This window comes from Pteropus vampyrus, unplaced genomic scaffold, assembly GCF_000151845.1.
Source record: "Pteropus vampyrus isolate Shadow unplaced genomic scaffold, Pvam_2.0 Scaffold151, whole genome shotgun sequence".
Taxonomy (NCBI): Eukaryota; Metazoa; Chordata; class Mammalia; order Chiroptera; family Pteropodidae; genus Pteropus; species Pteropus vampyrus.
The window spans coordinates 87,511-112,435 of record NW_011888932.1 but is presented as its reverse complement, the minus strand read 5'-3'; the positions used below and the strand labels follow the sequence as shown (position 1 = coordinate 112,435).

General features: G+C 40.3%; 1 protein-coding gene across 2 annotated transcripts in view; it reads right to left on the bottom strand.

Annotated features, from left to right (window-relative positions):
• The window catches only part of NFIA (nuclear factor I A), a 358,991-nt gene extending 354,016 nt beyond the window's left edge, over positions 1-4,975 (bottom strand). Inside the window, exon 1 of one of the 2 annotated variants that reach the window (XM_023536201.1) lies at positions 4,587-4,975. In XM_023536201.1, the coding sequence (XP_023391969.1) occupies positions 4,587-4,589 (3 nt within the window). In that variant the 5' untranslated portion in view covers positions 4,590-4,975. Of the gene's footprint in view, positions 1-21; positions 71-4,586 lie in introns of those variants that run through there. The other variant, XM_023536200.1, reaches the window with a different exon arrangement.
• Positions 4,976-24,925: the final 19,950 nt, after the last annotated feature.

The window sequence follows — 24,925 nt, the reverse complement described above, 5'->3', positions numbered from 1 at the left end:
CGTCCCCGCTCAGCGTATTACTGGGTAACGCAGTGAGGAGCAGTTACAGTCTGTACTCCCGGGCAGCTATAGGCTGCCACAGGATGTGCTTAAGCAAACAAAACTACTTTTCCTCATCCCCATCCCCCCATCCCCGCCGCAGACCTTCGCGGACCTCGGGGGAGGACTTGGGCAACTTTGCCAGGTGGCCCGGCACCCCCGGGTTCGCGATGTGGGCACGGGGAGAACCCGGGACAAGGCCTGGGGGCCAATTTGCATGTATGCAAAAAAAATTTTTTTTAATCGGACCTCCTAGGTAACTTTCTTTTCCCTCTGAAATGCTGTACGGCTCAAAAGCATTGTAATCTCTCCAACGAAGCTTTCTATGGGAATAGATCGTCGGCAGAGGTAATTATGCACAAAATCCTGCAAACTTTGTGCAGCTTCAGTCCGATGGCATGCAGGAGCGGGGGTGGTGGGGAAATTTTTCACACAGAAGATTCACCGGATTTGGGGGGGCGGGGGTGGGGGTTGTCTGGAGAAAGGGAGGCGGAGATTAATGAGCGTTCTCCCTCCCAGGACTGTGAAACTAGTGGGTTTGAACACAGACGCCATAGAAAAAGTTCTATCACGTTCAGAAACAACAGTGGTTTAGCTGTGACATCTTTTTCTTTTTAAGAGAAAAAAAAAATGTAAAAGGGATGTCCCCTTGGGGAAGGGAGATATTCTGGTCCACAAACGCGTGCCCAGAAGTGGACAGAGGCTATCATAACCGTCTCTGTGCCTGGGACACCTCTGGAAGGGTGCCTTTTAAGAATCCCCTCTTTTTCCCTCTCCCAGGTAATAGTTCTTAAAATGGAAAAGAGCTTCCTGCAATTATTTTAGGTTTGCTAAAGTATTGTTTTGGCAGAAAAGGGGGGTGGCTTTTAGGGTTTGGCAAGTTGCCAATAAGCCTGCTTTTCCAGTTTTTTTAACCTCCTATTTTCTCTCTAGGCTCTCCTCCATGATGGGGGAATATATGTATGTATATATACCTCCTTCATCCAAATCCTCTTCCCATCTCTTCCTGGACCTCATCTCCCTTGCTCTAGTTTGCAGCCTGCTGCATTCGCAAATCCTTCTCAAAATTCCAAAAGAAAAGATGGGTGTATCACGTTGAAAGACACTGGCACACAGACAGGGGGAATCCGCACCTTAGTAGAGGTTACGTAGCTTAGACAGCCGCTGAAAAGAAATTACTGTAGGAATGCCCACTCTGCAGGTGAGGGTCAGGCGAAGTGTTAAGGTCATTCTCATTTAGACCCCACGCACCCCCCTTTTTAAGTCAAGGACATCAAAAATGCTACTGAGAAAAGAAAAATAAAATCCTCTGAAATATTCTGCATCTGTCTAAAGTTATGTTTTGCTTGTTCTCCAGTTACTTTATTGCTAAAATAATTCCTGAATGCTCAAGAAACCATTTCACACATCGTGATCCTAAATATTCTTGGACATCTCTCAGATTATTTATTATGGGGTGAAGGGAAATAATGACTTAAACCTTTAATGAGAGAGTCCCATGTTTTCCAAACTAAACAACGGCTATTCCTTGGTTCCTCTTGGATTTCAGGAGGGGGGAAATGTCCTAAAAGCTAAGCCCGGTTACACAGACAACATTCCTGGCCACGAAAACCTTTGCTGGGATCTATAACTTCAACCCGCTCCAAGTTTCCTCGATAGAAGTTTCTGGCTGACGGTCCCAACATGTAACTGAGGCACAGGGAGAAGTTATTGTTCAAGTTTGTACTCTTGGGAAGCACTCTACCAGAGCAGATTAAAATCTTTCTTTTGGTGTATTAAAAGATAGACTTCACATCTGCCTCTTTCCAAAACAGCAAAGATTTTAACTTTTTAATTGAATCCCAAGAAAAAGAAAAAGATTTTTTAAAAAGACTGGCACATCGCCCTGATTGAAAAAAAAAAATGGGGGAAAGTAACTTAATGCTGATATTTCTACTTTAAAAACTTCTTTTGTTGCAGCAGTGGATGTGCCCGCGATTTCCAGCTTTCTGCGGTTAGCAATATTATCTTAAGTAACTTTTGGCGCCCTTCGTAAGACTTTTGGATATGGGACGATTGTTTGCGCCCTCTAGGCAAGGGCTGGATCCAAGTTCAGCACCAAAGCCCTTCACATCCGCTCCTGCTTTCTCTCCTATCTCCGCCAGCTCCCGCTCCCTCCCCCGCGGGAGGAGGAGGAGGAGGGGAGGCGGGGGAACACTACAAAGCACAGTTCCAACTACAGCCTTTGGAAACACGACTGAGAAAAATACAGTAGAAGAGTTACAGTTACAGAAAGGCTTCTGGTAACTTTCTCTCCAACAGGCATAAATTTAAACACACACACAAAGAAACAGATGTTCCTCAAAGGGCAGTCTGGGGGTAAAAAACATTTCCAACTCTCTCCCTTTCCCAAGTTGCAAAAGTAAATCCTTGTCCAGAGTTCACAAAGCTACTAAGACGAGAGAGAGAGCAGGGATGGAGGACGGAAAGAAAAGATAGTAGGAAAGATAGTGTAGGAAACAAAGGGGAAGTATGAAAACTAGTTTACTGCAATCATATAAATGACCCATTGTTAGGAAGGATAAACCCCTTATTGGAAATAACTACTCCAATCATTTATTTTGCAAGTGCTGGGAGGCTGCCTTGAAATGGGATTGTCTCTGCGAAAAGGAGGCTCCTGTCATGCTCTCGGCTATCCATATTCTTCCTGGCACAGAGCCCAGCCTTGCATTTACTGTGTTTTATTTGCAGAAATGTTACCTTGCCAGTTTTAGTGAAATCCTCTTAGATATATAAATTACGTCAATAAGGTTTCACTTATATGTACATCTCAAATACCTCTCATTTTAGAGGTTACTTAATAGGAAGTTCTTATTAATATGATTTAGATTTTAATGCCCAAAGCAGTAAAGATAAAATTGGGGTTCATAAGTGACAATGCTATTAACCGTCATTCTTACCAAGACTAACTTTATCACTAGCATTTTCTAACATTTTTCTTTAGTTTTTTGACCTGCTGGTCATTTGTGTGCAGATTTTTCTTATATGCTTATATTTCTAAATTGAATCATGTTGCTGAACTGAACATCCAAGTGGATTCTTACATCAAATTTCCAAACTAGATTTGATTAGAAGGCCTAAAGCCTTGGGAAATAGCTCGATGGGAATTTAATACAAAGATGGGAAAGAGCCCATATTATTTTCCATTCACTTCCCAACAGAATTAGGTGTATGCCCTGTTCAGAAGGAAGGAAGAGATGGATATATTTTAGTCAGAGGCTGCCAGTTACTGTCTCCAAGACAAGCTACTGCAGTTGGTTTCCACTGGATTGGTGTCAAAGACTTGTCCTAGAGGCCAGACTCCAAGCTAAGAATTAGCCAGCTAGCAATCTTCCACACATACCCTCCACAGGGGTTGTTGTGGTAACAAGAATGTGAACTTGGCCAATTTTAATATCCTATTTGCTACTAACCATTTATTCAAACAGCAGAAATTTTTTTTTAAGTCAAGAAAAAAACTTTCTCCCCCCATTCCTTTCAAATGTAAAAAACAGCTGTCAGTCCACCTGTGAAACATTGTCTCCCTTAAAACTGTTTAGAGTTCAAGAAGAGGGGCTTGCCCATTCCTCCAAAGTACTGGTAAACCCAAATCTTCTAAAATAATCAGAGCAGAGAAGTTTTGCAATACAGAGCATACAACATATTACTTCCCAAAGCTCACTATAGTACCATAGTTCAGGGAAGTTTTTAAGTTATACATTTTTAACAGTTGAACCTCATCTTCTACAACAGTTAACAACTTATCTGAATTTGAAAATAATAATTAATGCAAAGTTAAATCTTTCTCTAACAGCATTTTTCTAAGTTTTTCCAGAAAGGCAGTAAAGAAGACATAAAATTCATGCAAAAATCCCCAATCATTTTTTTTTTCTTAAACTCGAAAACTCTTTCCTATTGTGCTTGCTAAATCCGGAAGAGCTTGTAGCTTTGACAGCTTGAACCACACCAACCCCTTCAGAGACGCAGAGAACTTCAGATCTTCTCTGCCCGCCCCCTCTCGCTACTGCAAACCATGGTACACCCAAGCTTCCTCATGATTGGATAAAGCTTTTGTCAATCTCTCATGTTTCCCCATTGATTAGAGGATCGAATCGTCAATTATTCTCCCGGTCCAGACATTTCTTTTCGGGTTAGGTTGACTGCTGAGGCCAGACGTCTTTTTACAGAACAGAGCACGTACAGGATTTCCCCCCCACCCCCCTTTCTGGAATCGAGCAAGCGCTAGGAGGAAAAAAAATCTGTCAAGCTCAGCAATTTTTTTCAAATCTCGGGGAAAAAAAACGGAAACCCGGTCTCTGATGCACACAGCAAAAAAAGCCATCCACAAAGCTACATCTTTAAAACAAAACCATCACAATAGACATTTACCCAGCAATCACTTAAATGCATATGCAAGCTAGAGAAATTTTAAAGTCTTAGCCATTAAACAAAATCATTCTACCATATTGTTGTTTATAAAACGCACATCGTATAAACGCAAAATAGAAAGTTTAAGATGTACCACGTACCATTGCAATGTAAAAAGAGTACGTGAGAAACTTTAAAATGTTCAGACGAATTGCTTCATTTGTTGTCCCCTTTTTTTTGCATTAAGAAAATATCTAAATAAACTTGGAACCGTTGAAAACCCGGAAGAGGTTTTTTAAAGCTCTTGGCCAATTGCAGGCTTCTTGGAGAATTTTTTTTTTTTTTTTTTTACTCCAAATCTGAAGGCTTTTGCAATTGCAATGCGCGCGCTCTGCCTCTCTCACTGTCTCTCTCTCCTCTTTTGAAAGCGGTCCAACCCGGGCTGGCTGGTTCTCAGATTCTCTCTGGTTTTGCCTTGTGTGCTTTGGATTGTACGAGACTTTGCAGAAGTTGCAATTGATTCGCTGTCCCTCTCTTCTCTCCCTACCCCCTTGTTTATTTCCGCAATCGCTGCAATTTGCATAGTAACCACGCACGAGGCGCCGGCGGCAGCCTGCGGAGGGGGCCGGGAGGGGGCAGGGAAAAGGCCTTGCCCCCTTCTCCCCTCCTCCCGTCTCTCTCCCTGCCAGTCTCCTCCTCCCCCACAGCGCATGGCCAATAGGAGCTCCGGCATTCAGCGCAAGCTCCGGTCCGGACACTGTTCGGAAGAAAAGCCCCTGTGTTACTAGGCCCGGATCGCGGGATCGGGTTTTTGCGCAGTAGAAGTTCCTCTGCTTGGGGACTTCGCAGGTGGTGTTAGGGAGATGTGGCGCTATAGTACTTTTGCCTGCAGTAGTGCAGGTTTTGCACGTTTTCATCAAGTCTGTACACCTGCTTTCTCGGTTTCTTTTTCCATAGCCTCTCGTGAGTTATTAGGCTAGTTCATGATAGTTAGTGAGAGATTTAACCTTTATTTGCACTGATGTAGACCAAGAGTTAAAGATCCTCTTTGGTGCATTAAATCAGGAGAGTGCAAAATGTCACAGAGAACTTACAGTGAAATAGAGCTTCTACTCCAGGTTCAGAGAGGAAAAACCGTTTGGTTCTATTCTCAGCAGATGACTGAACATAAAATTGTTAGGTGGGCTCCCTTAAGAATAAAGCATGAGATGCAGTGAAATTTTAATTTCATTGCCAAATATCTAATTTGTCAGTATCCTTACAAATTCTGGGTTCCACAAAGTTTAACCCATTTCTCTACCTTTCATCCCCCAAAGAGAAGGGCTCTAAGATTTAAAGGGTGTTTTTTTAAAATACTTATTGGAACATTAAGTCCTTCATCTCACTGATTCATCTTATTTCATTAAGCCAAGCTTTATAAGACCATTTGTTCTAAATATTTCAATGTTAACCTTTTACCTGTTTGTTTTACACAACAAACTAGTTATTGGTGCAGTGGTGGTGTCGGGGAAAGACAATGCTAAAGGGAGGGAGTGTCCCTTTAAATGGAAAGCATCACAACCAGGCTATAGCGGTTTTGTGTTTTTTTTTATGTGTTTGCTTTGCGTCAGTTAAGTAGCTTAGGACGTTTTGCTGAATAACTGAGTTACAGGAAAACGTGTGCTTAGCTCACTTGATAAATATTATCCAATAAGAAGTCAAGAGGAATAGGAAGCAACCTGGTAGTTGTCTGATTTGCTTAACTGTTCTTGGTGAAGGTACCTAATTAATTAATAACAGGACTTTGCACAGTTAAATTAGAGGTTACAGAAACCTCCTATTTTATTTTGAACCACATTTTTGGCTTTAGGCTTGTGCTTTACAACTAGCTAACTGATGCAGCATTGTTGGGAGGTATGGTACTGTGGCCGCCCTTGGTGTTAGACAAGATTTGCCGGTCTGCACATTATAGATTCAGATATTGTCTTGTTCTAGAAAGTCTGTGGCATCTAATCCTGGCCTCTTCCACTGAGCATCCATTTCCACTTGGCATTTTACTTTTGCCCTAGAAGTACACTTGATGAAATATAGTAGCTTAAGTTAAAAAAAAAAAAAAATGTTTTTAAGTAACCAAAAAAAGTTCTAGGCCTAGTTCAACTGATAATAGGCTGTGTGACCTTGAGATGGTTACATAACACTTGTAAAATAGGACATCAACTTATTGTAAGAATGGAGGACTGTTTTGTCAAGAGCTAAGAGCCTTTGAAATGTACAAAAGGTATCAAGTTGTATTGCATTGCTCTGTAGATGCCATGGTCTGAATAATCCCCAGTGCTAAGCAAACCAGGCCTTGTCAGTAGGTGGTAACAGTGAGATTTGTCTGCATTGTCTGTAGTTCATTAACTCATTTTAATGTGGTAAGATAGCACCATTTCCAAAGTGACCTTTTATATCTCTGTCTAGTCAACAACAAAACAGTATAAGCTTTAGAGTCCAATTTAAGTATTAATGTTGGACCTACTATGTGACTCCGGGTAAATTGTTTAACCTCTGTAAGCTTTATATGCCTCGTCTGGAAAATGGATAGTCAGATAACAAATATAAATTACCTAGTACATTATGTGTGTTCAGTATACGGTAGCTATAATAATACTATTCATACTTAATATGTACCATGTTCTAGTCACACTGAATGTGCTAAGAACTGGGGATATAGACACTAAGAAGTGTCTCTTGACTCCCTGACTCCAAGAAGTTTTCAGTCCAATGGGGAAGATAAGACACAAAGGTAAATAATACTGTAATAGGATAAATACTACATCCAACTTAGGTATACATAAAGAGCAATAGAAATATGGATAATAGAATGACTGGTTTTGCCTGGGTGTACAGATAAGAGTCCTAGAAGGCTAAAAAAGAGAAAATTACATTTGCGTTGGGCCAGAAGTATGCATTTGTCAGGTAGACAAGGGAGGGGCAGGGCATTCCTGCTCAGGAAAGCACAGTGATGCCACTGTATTCAGTGGACCAGAGAATGCAGACATATTTGGTTATGGCTAGTCGCTCTAGCTAATATTAGCTTGTATTACAGTTACTAGAGATGAAGTCAAAAAGGCAGGCTGAGGCAAGATGGTGGAGAACCTTGTGAGCCATTTAAACTTTCACTTGAGAGACTGGGGAGACATCAAATGTATTTAACCAAAAGATATACAAAATAAGATTTGCAAATTAAAAGATCATTCTAGCAACGGAGGCAAAGAGATCAGTTAGAAAGAAGTGAGAAAAAATGGAGTTCTGAATAGCATACTAGGAATGAATGAGAAAGAGAGAAAAGAATAGAGAGTGGGAGTGATGTGAGGAAGCAAGGAAGACCCATCATGGACATTAGCTTTCCAGGACTTTGACCAACAAGGACAATTTAGGAATGTAGTTTGTCCAGGCTCTCCTTAAAGTCCAAGTATCCACAAGATATATAATAAGACCTATTAGTGAAAGAGGCTCTCCTTAACCTACAAATTTCCACTTCTATATCATTAAACCTACCAATATTAAATAATTTTAAAATATTAACCATAACAATAACAATAGCTCACGTGGATTGAGTCTTAACTCTATATGGACTCTTCCCACCCCATGAATTTGCCTTCCAGTAACTTCAGGCCCACCATGCCACTGAAAATCAAGTACACATCAAATAGGGTGACTTTGGGTTGCTAACTCCATTGAAAGCCTCATATTTCCATGTAGGCTAGCTTTATGCCTTGAAAATAGTAGGCTCTTCCAGGAATTCTGCTTTGTTGACCCAAATAAAAACCTAATCCTCTTGCAGGGCATTGATATGGAGACTAGGATATCAGAGTCTTACAGAGTTAGAAACACAATTAAAAATTGCAATATTCTTCTAATTATAATTTTTAATTTTAATTTGTGAACTAAGCTGAAAGTTGAACACAGAGATGAATTTCACATTTTCTTGATTTGCCTGTGTAAATCCTAGATCATCCAAAGCACTTTTTAGGCTAAGTAATCAATACTGGCATTTAGAGGACCAATATGGCAATATAAATGATAAATACTAGAAGCAAATTTAAATCTAGGACTTGATAAGTTTCCCAGATAATCAAGTTGTGGCAGAGTATTGTTCCCCAAGCTATGTTCTCTCTATATACTTGGATTCATAGGTGAACAGTATAGCACTTCTATTTTCCAGCCTTCCTTGCAGATAGGCACGACACATGATTAAGTTCTCAGTAGAATGTGAGCAGAATTATTGAGTCCAACGTCCATGTCACTTGCTTAAAAGAAATTTGTCATAAATTTTTGACCTTTCCCAAGGCTGCGGTGAGGTTACATTAGAGACCCAACTTTAATTACAAAGATAAGGATAATAACCCTAGGAGACAAGAGAGCAGCAAGGTAGGAGGAACCTGGGTCCCTAAATGACTTCATGGAGCAGATCTGCTCCTCCAGTCTTGGTTTTATTTAAGCTACTGTATCTTGAAGTCTCTGATATAGCAGCCTAACCTTTACTAGAACTAATAATCAAGATTATAAAACAATCTCATGGTACCTTTGGATTTTCTCACTAAAATCATGGAATTGCCCTAACTTAGTACAGAACACTGTTAATTTTATTATCAGCCTCCTTTTCAAAACTCTTTTGACTAATTTCTCTCTGCTACCCCTTCATCCCAGCCATATTAAATGAATCACTTTTCTCTTTTCATCATTTTCTGAATACACCATATGTGTTCATCCCTCACTTCCCTTGTTTGTGTGATTTCTTCTGCCCAAAACTCCCTAAAGTTTTCTCCCTGTTCCACTCATTCACCTCCCTCCCCCCACTGCAAAGAGCCAGTTTAATGCTACCTCCTAACTTTCCTAGGCAGAATTGTTCAGTTCCTTCTGTTTGTTCTCTAACATCTTAAACTCATCTCTAGGATAGCTCTCTTCAAGTTGTCTATCAATTACTTATTTGCTTGTTATCTGCTAGATAGACTATGAACTCCTTGAAAGTGCAATGACTTCATTCATCCTTGTATCCCTACAAACAAAATGCTGTAATAGATCCCTAATAAATGTTTGGTAAGTTAATATGTGAATGGATAGATGAACAAGTGGTTACCTTTTCCATCCTTGTACTCTGATAAAATACAGAGTCAGGACTACTGTGGCTGATGCAAGAAATTGCACTATCACTAGAAGGAAATCTTAAATATAAATAGTAGGGCATTGAGTTTGCTTTTCACAGATTTTCCACATGTGTTATCACCTTTAACCTTCCTTCTGGATTGGTAGGTCAGGCATTGTCACTGTCACCACACAAGTGAGGAAACTAAGGCTCTGGAAACTGAAATATTCAAAGCTCTAGCTATTATGTCGTCTTAGGAAAGAGTTCAGGCTTCAAATTTTTTGAAGTACCATTTTAATGTTTAGCTTGCTCTGATCATGATCAAAGGTAAATACAAGGACCCGTCCTTTTTTAAATACTGCTTTATTGATGTGTAATTGATATACAAAGAACTGCACATATTTAATATATAAAATTTGGTGAGTTTGGACATATGCAAATACTCATTTTACCATCACCACAATCAAAGTAATAGACATATTAAACACCTTCCAAAGTTTCCTTGTGATGCCCCCACCCCTGGCTTTTTTCTGTGGTAAGAACATTTAACATGAGATCTGCCCTCTTAACAAATCTCAGAAGGGCACAATACTGTATTGGTAACTGTAGGTACTGTGTTGGACAGCAGATCTCTAGAAAGTATCTATCTAGCATAGCTGAAATTTTACACCATTGAATAACAACTCCCCATTCCCCCCACCCCCAGACTCATCCTTATTATCTTAGACACACACCAAAATAAACTGAAGAAGTTCCTGAAGACCAAAGATGATGTCACACAAGTGAGCTGCTAGGATGACCAGAGAGAGGAAATCTGTATCTTGACTAAAGTGAAAGTAGCAAAGTATGAGTTTACAATTCACAGTAAAAGAGCTGAAAGGGAGCTCAGAAGTCTTTAACCACCACACTTTACAGCTGATAAAACTGAAGCTAGCAGAGTGAAGTAGCTAGCTCTTGGCCACACAGCTGGTTAAGAATTAATCCCCAGTTCCTGTGCCAGTTTCATTACATCATGCCAAGACTATTTTACAGGAATGGGAAAGGAGTGAATAACTATCTCTGGTATCAAAGTTGAAAAGAGGCCTGGGAAAGTGAAGAAATACTGTTAGTGAATCTGATAGGAGAAAGAAAATGGTCAACTATCCAAACCAAAGGAACAACTATAAAATCTAGGCTAGTACATGAAAGATTTACCCAAACGTGTTCAGACAGTTAAAGGATAATTTTCAGGAAAAATAAACGAGGACGGAGATGAGAGCAACAGTCTAGAACTGTAACTTGGTGTTAACAGCTGTGAGATGATCTCGTTCTCTATTCTCTGCTCTTTGTGGCCTTGGGCAGTTCAATCTCTCCTTCTGCTTCCTTCTCTGTGAAATGTAAATATCATCAGTTCTGCTTACTTCTTGAGGTTTTGTGAGGATTCAATGAAATCATGAATGTGAAACTATTCAAAAATTTCTATTCTATAAAGGCCTATACCAACAGTCGTTTATAATATAGCACCGAATAAAGAATATGTATATTTAGTCATATTTATCTCGCCTCTATTCAAAAAGGTTTTCGAGTGGAGATGTGTGTGTAGCTATCTACCCACCTACCTACCTTTCTACCTACCTATATCTATATCTATATCTATATCTACACACACACACAACACACATCTCCATTCCAAGACCTTTTTGAATAGAGGTAGAATAAATATAACTAACTAAATATCTAAATATATCTACCTGTCCATATCTATCTGTCTGTCTATCTATCTATTGAGAGAAGACATATTAAGATAGAAATAAGGTAAATCAAGGGCAAGATTAGTATCCAAAATGCACAATGATATCCTATGCACTTTTCTAGGGTCGACTTATAATTTTGACTTTAAGTTTCCTAGCAATCAATTTAAAAAAGAAAAAGTAAAAGCTTATGAAATATATAATATTTATATAATTATAAAATTCAAATTTAAGAAAGTTTGTTCAAAAGCATCATAGACATTATGAGGTCTCAAAAAATTTAATACATAACCTCCCACCAGCACCATCAACACCACTGTCCCACATGCACACAGACTAGGATTGTCATGAAGAAGACAACCTTTGCTAAGCCTCACTGAACCATGCACTCAATCCCTGGATGAGATTCCAGCCACCATAAGGACAAAGGGAATGGGAAGGATGGCATTTTATAAAATGACTATTTCAGGAACTCCTCAATGTAGCTTGAGTGCCGTAGGCTAGAGATACTAGTGCTCCCGAGACTGCTAACTTAGAGTGTACCTAGCTTGATGTCAGTGTCTGCAGGTACAGAAAATAAACAACAAAGAAAGGAGAGAACCAGCTGAGGTTAACACCTTTGACACTGGGTTTTTTTAAAATACTCGTTCTAAGATCTCATGACACCTCCCCCCCAACCCCCCGCCCCCTCCCAAAATAGTATGGAGAGGAAGGAAATGGGAACTGAAAAATCCATTTGGCATGGACACTTTGAGTATAGACTCTCTTTTCTGGTCCCTATTCTTTAGCTATTCAGCCTCTCTCAGCCTCTCTTTTTCATAAGATGGATCAAAATGGGGTCAGCAAAGAGTATTCCAGCATGAAAATTGTAGAATTCGGGTTGTTGCTGTTTTGGATACACAGCAGAAACAAGTGGGTGGCTTGCTCAAAGCCCAGTTAATGGGCTAAGAATCAGAACTATGAATCAACTAAAAATATTACAGAAAAAAAATGCCAGTGTGGGTCAGGGTAGGGAGATAGGGCAAAATCTGACACTGTACTAGTAGATCCCTAAGAGAAGGTCAGTAATTCTTTTTTATTGTGGTAAAATATACATAATACAACGTTTGTCATTTTAATCATTTAAAAATGTACAGTTTAGTGGCATAACCTATACTCACATTATTGTGGAACCATCATCACAATCCATCTCCAGATTTTATCATCATTCAAAATTGAACTTTTGTATCCATTAGTAAATAACTTCTCATTTACTTCTCCCCCCAGGCCTTAGAGACCACCATTTTACTTTCTGTCTCTTTCTGTCATTTTACTACTCTAGGTGCTTTATATAAGTGGAATCATCCAGTCTATCTTTTTGCAAGGGGCTTATTTCACTTAGTATAATGTCCTCGAGGTTCATGCATAGTGTAGCATGTGCCAGATTTTCTATCTTGTTTCAGGCTGAATAATATTCCATTGTATGTATATACCACATTTTGTTTATCCATTCATCCATAGATGAAACTTGAGTTGCTTCCACTTTTTGGCTATTGTGAATAATGCAGTTGCGCCCATGGTGTAAAAATATCTTTTTGAGTCCCTACGGTCAATGCTTTTAGATATAAATTCAGAAGTGTGAATGCTGAATCATATGATAATTCTATATTTAATATTTTGAGGAACAAATAGCAATCTTAGTTTATCTTTGGAGAAAAAAATTGAACAAATTCTTTAATGACTTGTTTCTCTTACAGAGTTGATTTCATGAGCATCAGAAATCTTGGATTCTAGTCTCTGTTCTGTTAACTGTGATTTTTGAAGTCACTTGATTATCAGAACCACTGTAAGTTTCTTCATCTGAAAAAGTATACCTTTGAGCTGGCTGATATGCAAGGCCCTTTAAAATTCTAATGGTCTATAATTCTGCACATTTCTTTTGGTATATGGATTCATCCATTCATTCTGGAAATGCTTTTTGAATGACAGAGCAGGTTTTTCTCAAAGATAAATAAGAGTTATCCAGGGGGGATGGGATGCGAAGGAGGACAGCTAAAGTGATAGTTGAAAGAAAAAATAAAATGGACTGCATACTAGTGAGAGAGCAGGTATCAAGATGAGGCTGAATGTGTAACTATAGATCAGAACACTCTGGGCCTAGTGACCAACTTTTCAAGATTTTAGACTTTATCCTGACATTCATGGGAAGCCATTGAAGGGCTCACAGAAGGTGGTAAGGAGATCAGTTTTTGTTTAGAAAAATTACTCTGACCACAGTGTGAGAATGGGTTGTAGGAGTTCAAAACAAGTTACCTATCCTTTCTCTCCTCATTTTTTTTTTTTTTTGCTTCTAAAGTGAGAAAATTAGTCAAGATATCTCAGAGCCCAACATGGAAGAAAACACATTTAGATCAAATTTATTTTATCTCGGTAAATAAAACTGTACTGCATTTACAATGAAAAATATTTGGCCACCATTTCCCCTGAACTGTGGAAACTACTCACCATGGTTGGTAATGCTTTAACGTTTTCAGGTTATGAGTTAGCCAATTAATATTTTAGGCCTATGACAGAGCAATTTTTAAAAAGTTCTGATAAGAGATTATTATCCACTTATTTACAATGTTAAAAAAATTAAGTGTCACATATTAATATAATACCTTGTATTTTATCAGAAAACTTAAAGTTCATATTTGAGTAAGTGGAGTTTTTCCTTAATTGGGATGCCAATAGTCTAGTTCAGGCTTTATATAATATTCTTTATATAAATAACATAGTATTATAAAATCAGAAAATTATGCAGTGATGCTGTTTTTTTTTTTATGTACCTCTTATTTTCTTTACTATGAAAGTTATGAGTTGTGCTGCATCGGAAGATTGTGTACCTATGAAAACAACAAAGATCCCTAAGGTCGTTATTTTTCATGGTTGAAGCAAAGAAGTTGGTTTCTATCTTAGATCACATGAATGCAGAAACAAGTTGTTTGGGAAAATACTGAGTTTTAATATGCAAGAATAATGCCTTATTTTATCACAGATATTTAGATTCATTCAATCACTAATGCCATGTTCAGTAAAATAATGCTGGAAAGAATGGCATTTACCTTCAATAAATTTTGGCAGTTTGGCATAGTTTTTACTTTGTGTTTACCAAGGAACGAAAACAAAAATGAGAGCAAGGAGAACCAATTATAAAGAGTGCTTCAGTTTGGCAAAGGTGCTTGAAATAGCCAGTTTGTTGCAAGCAGGGCCAGACTGAGAGCTGAAAATTTAAAGTTTGTAAGGTACTTGGTATGTTTTTGATATATTTTTTAAAAGTGTGTTTTCAAGAAAGAGTCCAAAGAATGGTGTTTCTGGTTTTAACATTATTCCTATTAGTTGCTAGTCCTCCCAAGAGCTATAAAGTTAACAATAAATCCAACATATTTTAATTTGTCATGAGATAGCACATAGAAACAAAAATTTCCCAACTGGTTTTCTGCCAAAGTATTTCCACTAGTCCTACCCACTTCCAAAATTTATACTCATTATCGAAAACTTAGAAACAATTGAACTATCAAATTCAAGTACGGAAAACATTACTGAATGCCACTAAAGCTAGGCACTACATTAGGTCTGGGGATGCAGGACAAATAAGTGGTGATCTGGTCTTCAAAGAAGCAAGTGACTCTAGACAAGCCTGGGTTACCTTATTTGCCAGAAGGCCAAAGCAGAATAGCCTTCTCCAAGTCAGTGAAAACATATGACACATGGCATTGTATCAGATAACTAGGTACATCCTATCTCACTGCTCTCCTTCCAAACTCGATGCCTTATATTAGAATAATATTTTGAAAGTCTCTATTTAGATATGAGATTGTAGTAAATCCTATATCTTTATGTGACAGTATAATATTTGAGTAAATTCTGAAATTATATGTTTGATATTTACTTCAAAGTGTGTTAAAAGTGTAGCCATTTGTGTTCAATTTAGTTTCTCAAAATCTAAATTTGAGAAGACAGTTGAATTTTATGTTACCGATATTTGAAAGATTCATTGTAGTATCAGTATCAGGTGCTATTTAAAATGCTGTTTGACCAAGAGTTTTTCTCAGTAGATAATAACATTGATACCGACACCTGTTATTTCCCACGCTAAATGTTCTTAATTGGAAAGGCACTGAAGAGCTTATAAAACTTGTCCTTCCTTTTCTTCTTTTTCTTTTGTAAATTTGAATGTCAATAATGACAAACCCATAGTGCTATAAGTGTCTGTATTGTTTTGACATTGTTAATCACTTCAGTTGTTTCAATTTGCTCAAGTTCTTTTGCTTTAATTTTTTTAAAACTCTGTTGCATAAAATTAAGTACTATTTATTATAATGAGTATGCTAGGTACGGTGGTAATAGACTTTCATGGACCTTAGATAAAATAATTGAATTAACTTTGAAGTGAAAAAAAAAACCCTTCATTTTCACAGTCTGTGGTATGAAAATGTTGCATGACAATCCTAAATCAAAAATGAAAAATCACTTTAGTGATAGAACAATTCCAATATGAGAAAATCTGAAGTCTCTTACTGTCCTATTTTATGTCACTTAAAAAAATATGGTTAATAACTAAGAAAATGCCTTAATTAGTATTTATAGTATTTAGATATTTTAGTTTACTTTAGTTCTAAAGCTGCAGTACAGTAAGAATTTTACTAACCTTTTCCTATAATAAGAAAGCTTCGTGATTTTTTCCCCCTTCAATAAAACTTTGATACCACAAAAGTTTTAAAAAGCCAACTCTCCTGCCTGGATAGGGTATCTATAAATGGCAAATTACGGTTATACAGAAGATATCACAAAAAGTATTAATTCAGATAAACTTTAGGGGGGTATTTCCCAAGTTTAGAGTCCTGCCCTAATGGCCAATGAAGACTTGTTAGTGTTCGTACATTCATAAGTAAATTAATACATTTTGGTATATCACTTTTATAGTTATGAATCAGATTCATGCCCAACTCTGAGACCTTGGAATCCAGGTCTTTAAGAAAAAGGACAGAAGAGGTGTTGCTACCTAGGAGAATATGGGTTTTCCTGGAGTTGGTAGGCCGCTTTTCTGTGGACCTAGATGTTAACTTTTCATTTATCTCTACTCTAAGGACTAAATGAAAATATCCATGTACAACTGAAACTAATATAATATTGAATGCCAACTGTAATTGAAAAAAATGAAAATGAAAAAGAAAAAATATATTTTAAAAACTCTCAAAGCAGTAAAAAGAACTTAATTAGAAAATGAGAAAAAGACGTGAAAAAAAACTACCCGTCTATCTCAAAGTCATTATAATGTGGAAATTGTGCAATGTCTACACATCATGGGCTGTGAAACAGTGGGAGTAAATGAAATGGTTGGTTTTGAATTCATTTAAACTCATTTTTACTACTTGAGACACACTCATTAAAAAGCTGTATTTCAACTATGTTATATATTCACATTTAACTGAGCTAGATTTTCACTGCACTTCTGCATCTGACTTTTTAATTTGCCTTGAACAGGAGTATTCTTTCATATCATGGACCATTCAGGCAGACTTATCAGGTAGTCAACTCATCAGCTTGGCCTCTTCCTTCCCAATCTCTCCAAGGAAAATGGGGTCGTTTTCCACCCGCCCCTGGTATCTACAAGTTGGGATTGCAGATAAAGATGGGGACTGCCGAACCCAACACGGAGGACTGAATTCTGCTCAATTTCTTCAGGGCAGCCTCTCATTTGTAAACAGCTCTGCTCTTAAACCCTTTAAAGCTACAAACAAACTTTGGGAAAGTTACATCACTATAAACAAAGATACAGTTGCTTAAATTATTATGCAACGTTGTGTCATTACTCACACATCGACGCTGCAATTATCTTCCCAATTTGGCTATAGCTTTGTAGGTAGCTTCTAGAAAAGTAAAAATCTAGGATAAATATGCCAATGGCACCTTTATGAATGGAAAAGGTTTCTCAGCCTCCTGGGAAAACACTTAGGTTTTATCCCGCAAACAAAGTGGGACGCCAAAGCTGTCTCCCGAGTTTTTGGAATCCCGCATTTTAAATGTAAATGTGGGTCAGTCTGGTATGATCCATATGTTCGGCTATAAAGAACAGCAATACAATAATAAATACTTGAAAGTGAAATTCTGAATGCGCTTTTTAAAAACTCGCAGTCATCAATACACTTCTGGTAATTAATTTGTTAATTAGCTGTCTTCCTAAAAAAAAAAAAAAAAAAAAAGGGGTGTCTGTAGCCACTGGGCTGTGTCTGCCCCAGGTGATCTTTACAGATCTGGTAACAAGATTGCCCCCACCTACACCCCCCGCCTCCGTTCAATCGCATCGCTAGGTGTTTAAGCTGAAGAAAAGCCAAACATGTTCCGAACACAGTTTTATTAAAATATGAAAACAAATAAAAATTATCAGTTTATAAAGAGAAAAAAAATGGTGAGTATTTGTCCGAATTAAAAAGCGAGAGTGAGGACAAATGACCCGCACAAGTGCCTCTGCCCATTTTTCTCCCTTGGCTGTCGCAGAGCTGACAGGAGGAGGATGGGGGGTGAGGGAGGGAGGGATGGAGGGGAGAAAGAGGATTTAAAGCATCATCGCCCTATCTGCAAAGGTCTGGCCTCCCTAGTGCTCAGGAAGCGGTGGTAGCCATTTTCTTTTCTTTTCTTTTCTTTTTTTTTTTTAAGAGCGTAAAAGGAAAATAAAACAGAAAAGGTATATCTCCCTTCCTGCACCACCAGCTCGGCTCCTCCCCCCAAAGAAAAAAGTATGTAAAAAAAATCTCAGGTACAAAACCAAATCCACATGCATCCAGTGAGGCTTCTGCAGTCAACTAGATCCTGATTTAGGGAGTTGCACTGAAGGAGACGCGATCTTGAAAAATCAATCGTTCTCGCCCCCGCGCCGCCGCCACAGCCGCCGCAGTGGCCACAAAATTAGCGGCTCTGAGGACATTTTTGCCGCAGTGCACGTCCGCCGTAACCATCGAGCACTCGGGTGAATAATGGAAGTACAGTGCGGAGACAATCAAGTTGATTTATCACGCAAAATAATTCACTGCTTCAGTCCAGCTCTTGGTCCTGTCACTTTAAATCACAAACGCGCGTATACACAGATCCATAGGAGCCCACGCATGCATGGTACACATGTGTGTGTGTGCGCGCGCGCGCGCGCATGCGGAGCCAAGTGGAATGATTCCAGATTGCTTCACGTATAAGAAGAGGGGGAAAAAAGAGCAAAAGAGCCCGTCACCCCAACCCCCTACCCCCACCTTTCGCAGCGTGGACAAGTGGCTTGTAATGCAGCTTGGAGCAAAATAAAGTCTGAACAAAACTAGACTGTGAGACTAGCACGTCCCAGAGTGAAAGTGAGTGACGTTAAAGCAGACTCTGTAAAGACTCGGATCACTTGCAGGCAAAACTAAAATTCCCCCTTTTTTTTTTAATAAAAGAAAAGAAAATCATTAATTGGGTTCAGATCTCAAGTGCTGCTTTAAAAATGCACGGCAAATGTCGAAGACTCTGCGACTGTAATTTCTTGGGTAAACATCTGGTGAAGACATTCCAGGAACACATCTGAAAGGAAGAAAGGCGTAAGACAGCCCCTTCTTTATATATCTTGGGTCAAAAAAGGGTTGTTAAAACTTTTTTTTTAAAGTGTGCTCTTAGTCTATATACCTTTATGAACTCTAAGGGTCAATTTGGTTTGGAAGAAGAGGACTGAACTGGGAGTGAGGAGTCTTGGGTTCCAGCCAGGGCATGGTCTGTGATCTTGGGCAGGTCTCTTTTCTTATGGCCCTCTTTTCTCATCTATAAAATCGCAGAGAGTAAATAATATGCTTTCTAAGATTTTTTTTTTTTTTTTTTTGCATTGACATTCCATGATTCTATCTAGGAGAGAATGATGATTGGGTGGTGGTGGTGGGAGGGGTGAATGTAGAGAGAAAAAGAGGTCACATTCTTCAGGTGGCATCTGTTTAAACTGATGGTGATGAAAGTGATGAGTCCAGTACGACTGAGTCCTTAATGATAAAAATTGTGTCTATATTAAGAGCTGCTATTGTCCCAGCTCTAAAGTATATATAGCATATAATGAATGCCCTTTGAAAATGACAATGTAATCTTGTAATTATATTTTTTGGGAAAGGGGGAAAGACTATTTTTAAAAATCAGCTGAAAGAATTTTTGATGTTGGAACGATTTTCAATATTCTTGTTTATTTATAATCTGTATATGAAATGCATTAAATCACTTGGATAATTCAGAGAAAATAACAATTTAGTGGATAAGCATTCTTCTGTGCCAGATTGGCTGTCTAGATTGACCGAATTAATGGGATTAATTACTCCCTATCTCCTTTTTCAAAAAGAGCTCCAAGCAGAGTCTCAGGAAGGGACCACTGTTTGACACTCTTCTTATCCGCGTAGTCAGTGGTAAAGAGTGTGGGTACTAAAGCCAGACCACTAGCTAGTTTTCACATGCACTAGTTGAGTAATCATAGACAAATTAGTTTAGTTGTGCCTCAGTTCCTCACATTTATAGAATTGAGATTATAATAGCAACTAATTCGCAGGGCTGTTTTCAGGATTAAATGAGTTATCATATTAAAGTGCTTAGAACAGACCATGGCACATGTAACAAATAGCTCAATAAATGTTAGAGGTTATTATTACTCCAATGTAAACAACAGAGAAAGAAAGGTCAGATATAATAGAGGGATCTTTGAACTGCTCTTGGATTTCTACTAAGACCTCTAAGCATTTTATTTTATCTGGCTTTTATGATGTCAGCTTAAAGCAAGCAGCTCAATAGTCTTTATTATTATTAAGAATAGGCCAGGACAGTCCCTACCAAAACTCCATTGCCACACATGAGGTAGTTATGAAGCTGGAGAATTCTCCACTTGACCAGAACGATGCAGATATGTAATATCGGCTCTCTATGTTGAATGCATACTTATTAATGTGTGTCTTGACTATCCAGGTGGGAGGAAGCCAAAGTTTTCTTTGGAGAAAAGTTTCCAAGGCATCTATCTGTTCCTGCCTGTTCCTCTTGTGGTACTTTCTTTCCCACACAACTTGTTACTTCAGGCCTAGTCTCTGTCATTGAATTATGAAGTCAAAATAATCCAAATCTTTGGCATGCTCCCTTTGCGTTATTATTAGTTTAAAGGGAAAAGCAACATTCTGAATTCTCTCTTCTCTTAGTGATCCCCAGAGTTCAGACTTAAACAAGGTTTTAGGAAGGGTCACAGACATGGAATGATTAAGGGAGCAATTCTAGTGTTTGCAATTTGGGATTGGAGGTGAGTTACAGTTAAGCTTTATAGAGGAAGTGGAGATTAGGTGTTTCCAGAACAAGGTAGGCGCTGGCAGGCTTAGGTCACTGCTTGTTGGAAAGTAATGACCCACTTTTTTTCTCCTGTGGCACCTGAAGCCCCAGGTGCACTGACTGTTCTACCACACTAGGCTCCGCTTAAATTCTTTGTTAGCCAGAAAGCGTCTTGTTGAGAGAGCGGGGAGAAAAGTTCAGTCCTTCCAAGCGCCAGCGTGAGCACTCAACTCGTAATCTGATTAACACAATATCCGAAATAAATAAATCAATAGAAGAGGGTGTGCTGCCTTCTACTCTGCCTGCTTGATCATTCTACTCCTCGTCGTCATCATTATCAAATGTGCATACCCCTTCTTCTAAAGGGGTGCTGTAAGGTGCCGGAAATGAAACCCAACGCATCTATACTTTAAAACATTTTAGGAGCCAAAGGTAGAAAACCTGGCAAGTTTCATTCCTCCCCGCCCGCAGCAACTTGGCACCCAGAATGCCGCAGACGCCTGGCCTCCCAGAGCATTCTGTGAACTCCGAATCCCAGGGAGGACTTCACTTGATCACGGTCCCAAGCGGCTCGAGGACTTCCCCAGTTTCCGAGGGGGAATTTGAGAGTAAATAAATTCAATTCTACTCTCCGTCACCACCGACTCGGAAGATGGAGAAGGATCACTCACTCCAGGGCCCGAGAGGGTTTGGGTCAAGGAAGGATAGAGGGACAGAGCGGGAGACGCAGGAGCTGTCGGGCAAGGTCACGACCGCGAGGCCGCTAGAGGAGGCCGCGGTACGCAGCGGCCGGGCGCCGCCCTCTGGCCCTGGAGCTGACCCCGCGCCGCGCCCGGCTCTCGGCCGCCCGCCTGGCACTTCCCTAGGGGAAAGTGGGGGCGACGTGGCAGATCTGACCCCTACTTTCACTGAGGAAGCTGAAACCCATGGGGCTCAGAGCAAGGTGTCCTGCAAGGAAGATAAGATGCTCAGCACAACTGAACTTTAGGAGATGCTCTCTGCACTGCCGCCCGGCTTCCTAGTAGCAGATGTGAGAAACTTTTGTCTCCTCCCCACCGCTTTTTCTTGCCCCGGTACCTTGGACCAGACGAACTAGTTCTCCATATTAATTCGTGGTTCCATGAACTCTGCAGCCTCTTCTCTCAGACAGATTTCTAGGGTGTCTTGTAATGAAGGGAACAAGTTCAATGCTTCCCCCCACCCCCCACCCCCGCTGGCCCCTTTGGAGAGAGTATTGTGTGAATTTAAAATCTCCTAGGGCATTAAAAACTAAACCAAACCAAACAACAAAACCCAAACTAAAACACCCTGCCTTCAGGTGAGTGGATAGTGAACTCAATCCAAGCCTTCCTTGGCCCAGTCCTTTGCTCAGATTATCGAATCTTTCAGGAAAACAAAGCCCCTTTCACGCCCTTCTGGAAGGGAACTTAATAAGACTGCAATATATTACCACGTTTAAAACATTTTGCAGAGGCAAGATTTCCCAAAAGCGACTTGCCAGCGATGCATGGAAAAGCAAATCCGCTTACAGAGAGAGGCCGCTGAAAAGGAAAGGGGAAAGGCAGGACCCAGCCCCAATTAAAAACCGCAGTTTCCAACTTTTGAACCGCAGCACTAATGTTGTAGGGATGTAGTGGCTACCCCTGGAGCTGAGAGGTTGCAGACCTCCAAGGCTGTTTTTTCATTGCTTGCTGGAAGTCCCAGACTTCTTTTGGGAGTAACTTTTCTCCCCAATGCCCAGAATTAAGCTCCCCTCCCCTTTGTATTTTATAGGTGTGGGTTTGGACCCTATATCAAGCCTTGCTCCTCACATACTTGAAGTAAATAAGCTCTTGTTCTTTAGCTGGCAGTGCGTGGATCCAGGGTGAGACTGTGGGTGCCAGTGCAGACAAAGGTATGTATATGTGCCCAGTTTGTTGTCTGACCGGCGCCCCCCCCCCCAACCCGACCACTATAGAACTGATTCTAACTCAGCCTTCATCTTCAGTAACTCTCAGTGGAGTTTTTTTTTTCTGGAAGAAACCACCACCTTATTTTTCACTCAAGGTTTTTGTATTTTGTATAATGCACTCAAGAGAAAAGTTGCAGAGTTTGCTAGTTTTCTGATTTTTCAGGTCAAGAGAGCTTTAAAGGTCTGAGACCTTAGAATTCTGGTGGGGGAATCACTAAGAATACTTTGCCCAGAAAGTATAGCCTTCTAGTTTCATGAGAATAAGGACTGTTTACAGTAAATCTTAAAACACTCAAACTACAGTGCACCAGGTCTCAATCCCCTTCTGAAGCCCAAAGCACCCCCAAGTATTTCTGCTCCTCTTGTGGTATCAGGCTATTTTGTAACACCTCAAACTATCTCTTTGAATGGTGATTCTAACTTTTACAAAGTTTCTTGCTCTTTACCCTGATAAATTGAACTTGCCCTGTGTGCAACATAAGCTTGCCTTTGTACCCTTGACTTGCTTTCAATCCCTGTTGGGAGTGTTTTAAAGGCTACATTTTAGTCTTAAGGGATAAAATATTTTCATCCTTTACATGGAGAGTGCTGGATGCAAAGTGGGCAAGTTTGTAGGAAATCCGATCGCTTAACTTTGCTAACATCAGGAGCATAGTTTCAACATGCCAGTCCTTGTCTGCTAAAATGCTAGGGCAAAGTACTCAGGACACTCGCGCACCGGACATCTGTTTCTCTCTCTCACACCACGTCCGAGCTTTAGCGCTAGGGAAGCTGAGTTCTGAGGATGTTGCGCACACCTGTCGATTTTAATGCAGCGAAGTCAGCTCAGGGCACCGAGAGCGAGAGGACCCCTTTTGTTAGAGCTAGTTCATAAGCAAGTGCTAGACTTTCACAAAAGGGAAATCATTTTGTTTAAGTCTGCCCTTTCTTAGTCAGCGCTTAGAGACCAGGCCCACCAATATTCCGGATAAAGTTAACGCTACCAGAAATGTGCAGTGCATTACAACGCCGACTTGGGACTCGTTGAAGACCAGACTATTACAGTTAATCTCGCCTCTCTCTCTTTGTTTCCATTGCTCTGTTTTCCTTTTGGTTTCTTTCCTTCTGTGTTCCCTACTTCCTGAAGTATGAGTTAATAAAAACATCACCCTATTAAAAAAAAAAAGTTGACACTAAACTTTTCTGGAATCTACCGATCTGTTCGCCACACCTCTGTTGCCTGTAATGTCAGCAACTATTGTTCTTAAAATTCACTAAAATAATTTTTTTCAAAGACTAATTGGAAGAAAAAAAAAACACCCAACTCTCACGTATTTTACTTTCTCATATCAAGGAAAAGGACTCCAAGTAAAATAATAAACTTTATATAGTTTCTTTTATAACTATGCTATTTTCAGTGGCTATTTTTTCTCCCTTAAGTAAATTACGCAGCTTCATTCGATTTCACGTCTACCTTTCCCCGCGGGTCCTCACTAACCCTCTCAGCCATCTTCACCGAACGAGACCGCAGGTACTGAAAACCCTCCTAGAAGAGCCTCCACATACTTGCTTCTTGGCTAAAGCGCTTGATATCAGAAGATCCGAGAAATTGTCTTCCTTAGAAACAACAAATGGAGCAAATCATTTACCTAATTCATTCAAGAGCCTCGATAGGAAGGACTTTGGAGGATGAGGATCCTCATAATGCGATACTAATGAAAATCCCTTTAGTCCGTCTCTCGGGGCCCCGTGAAGGCCGCGTCCGCTCTCTGTCCGCGGAAGAGCCGCCCTGGTCAGCGACGGCCGGCGGCCCCTCCTCATCTGCCCCCAGACGGCACAAGCAAGGCGCATAGCTACAGCAGCGACTCCCGACGCCGCCGGGGCCACTATCCGATCTGCCAGCGTGCGACCCTTGCCGCCCCCTCGCTTTCTCCGGCGCGGGCCCCTCCTCCCGCTTTCCCTTCCTCTTCACCCTCCCCAGTGAGTTTTAGGGGTGTAGGTTGTGAAATGGGAACGTTTCCTTTATCGCGATGCGTACTTCCCCAGCCAGCTGTCACCGGGTAGATTGGAACTAAAATCCGGGAATTCAACTTTGCTGGGAAATCTCGGGTTCCTAGGGAGGCGCCAAAGGGAAGGAAGACCCTGCGGGGACTGCGTGGGCCACCGAAGCTCCTACCCCGCCCCGCCGCCGTCCCGTGGGGAGGATGAAAGCCAAGGGTCCTGGGAGGAACCACTAGGCACCCCCCGAGGCGGTGACTGCTTTGGACAGAGCAGGCCGAGGGCCGGCAGCCAGTGAGGGGCGGAGGGTTCAGGCCTCGTGGGTATCCGGACCCCTCTTCTCAGGCGGCGCGCTCATGGCCCTGCAGGTGCACCCCGCTCCCTTTTAGGCCCCATGGTGAAAACCGCCTT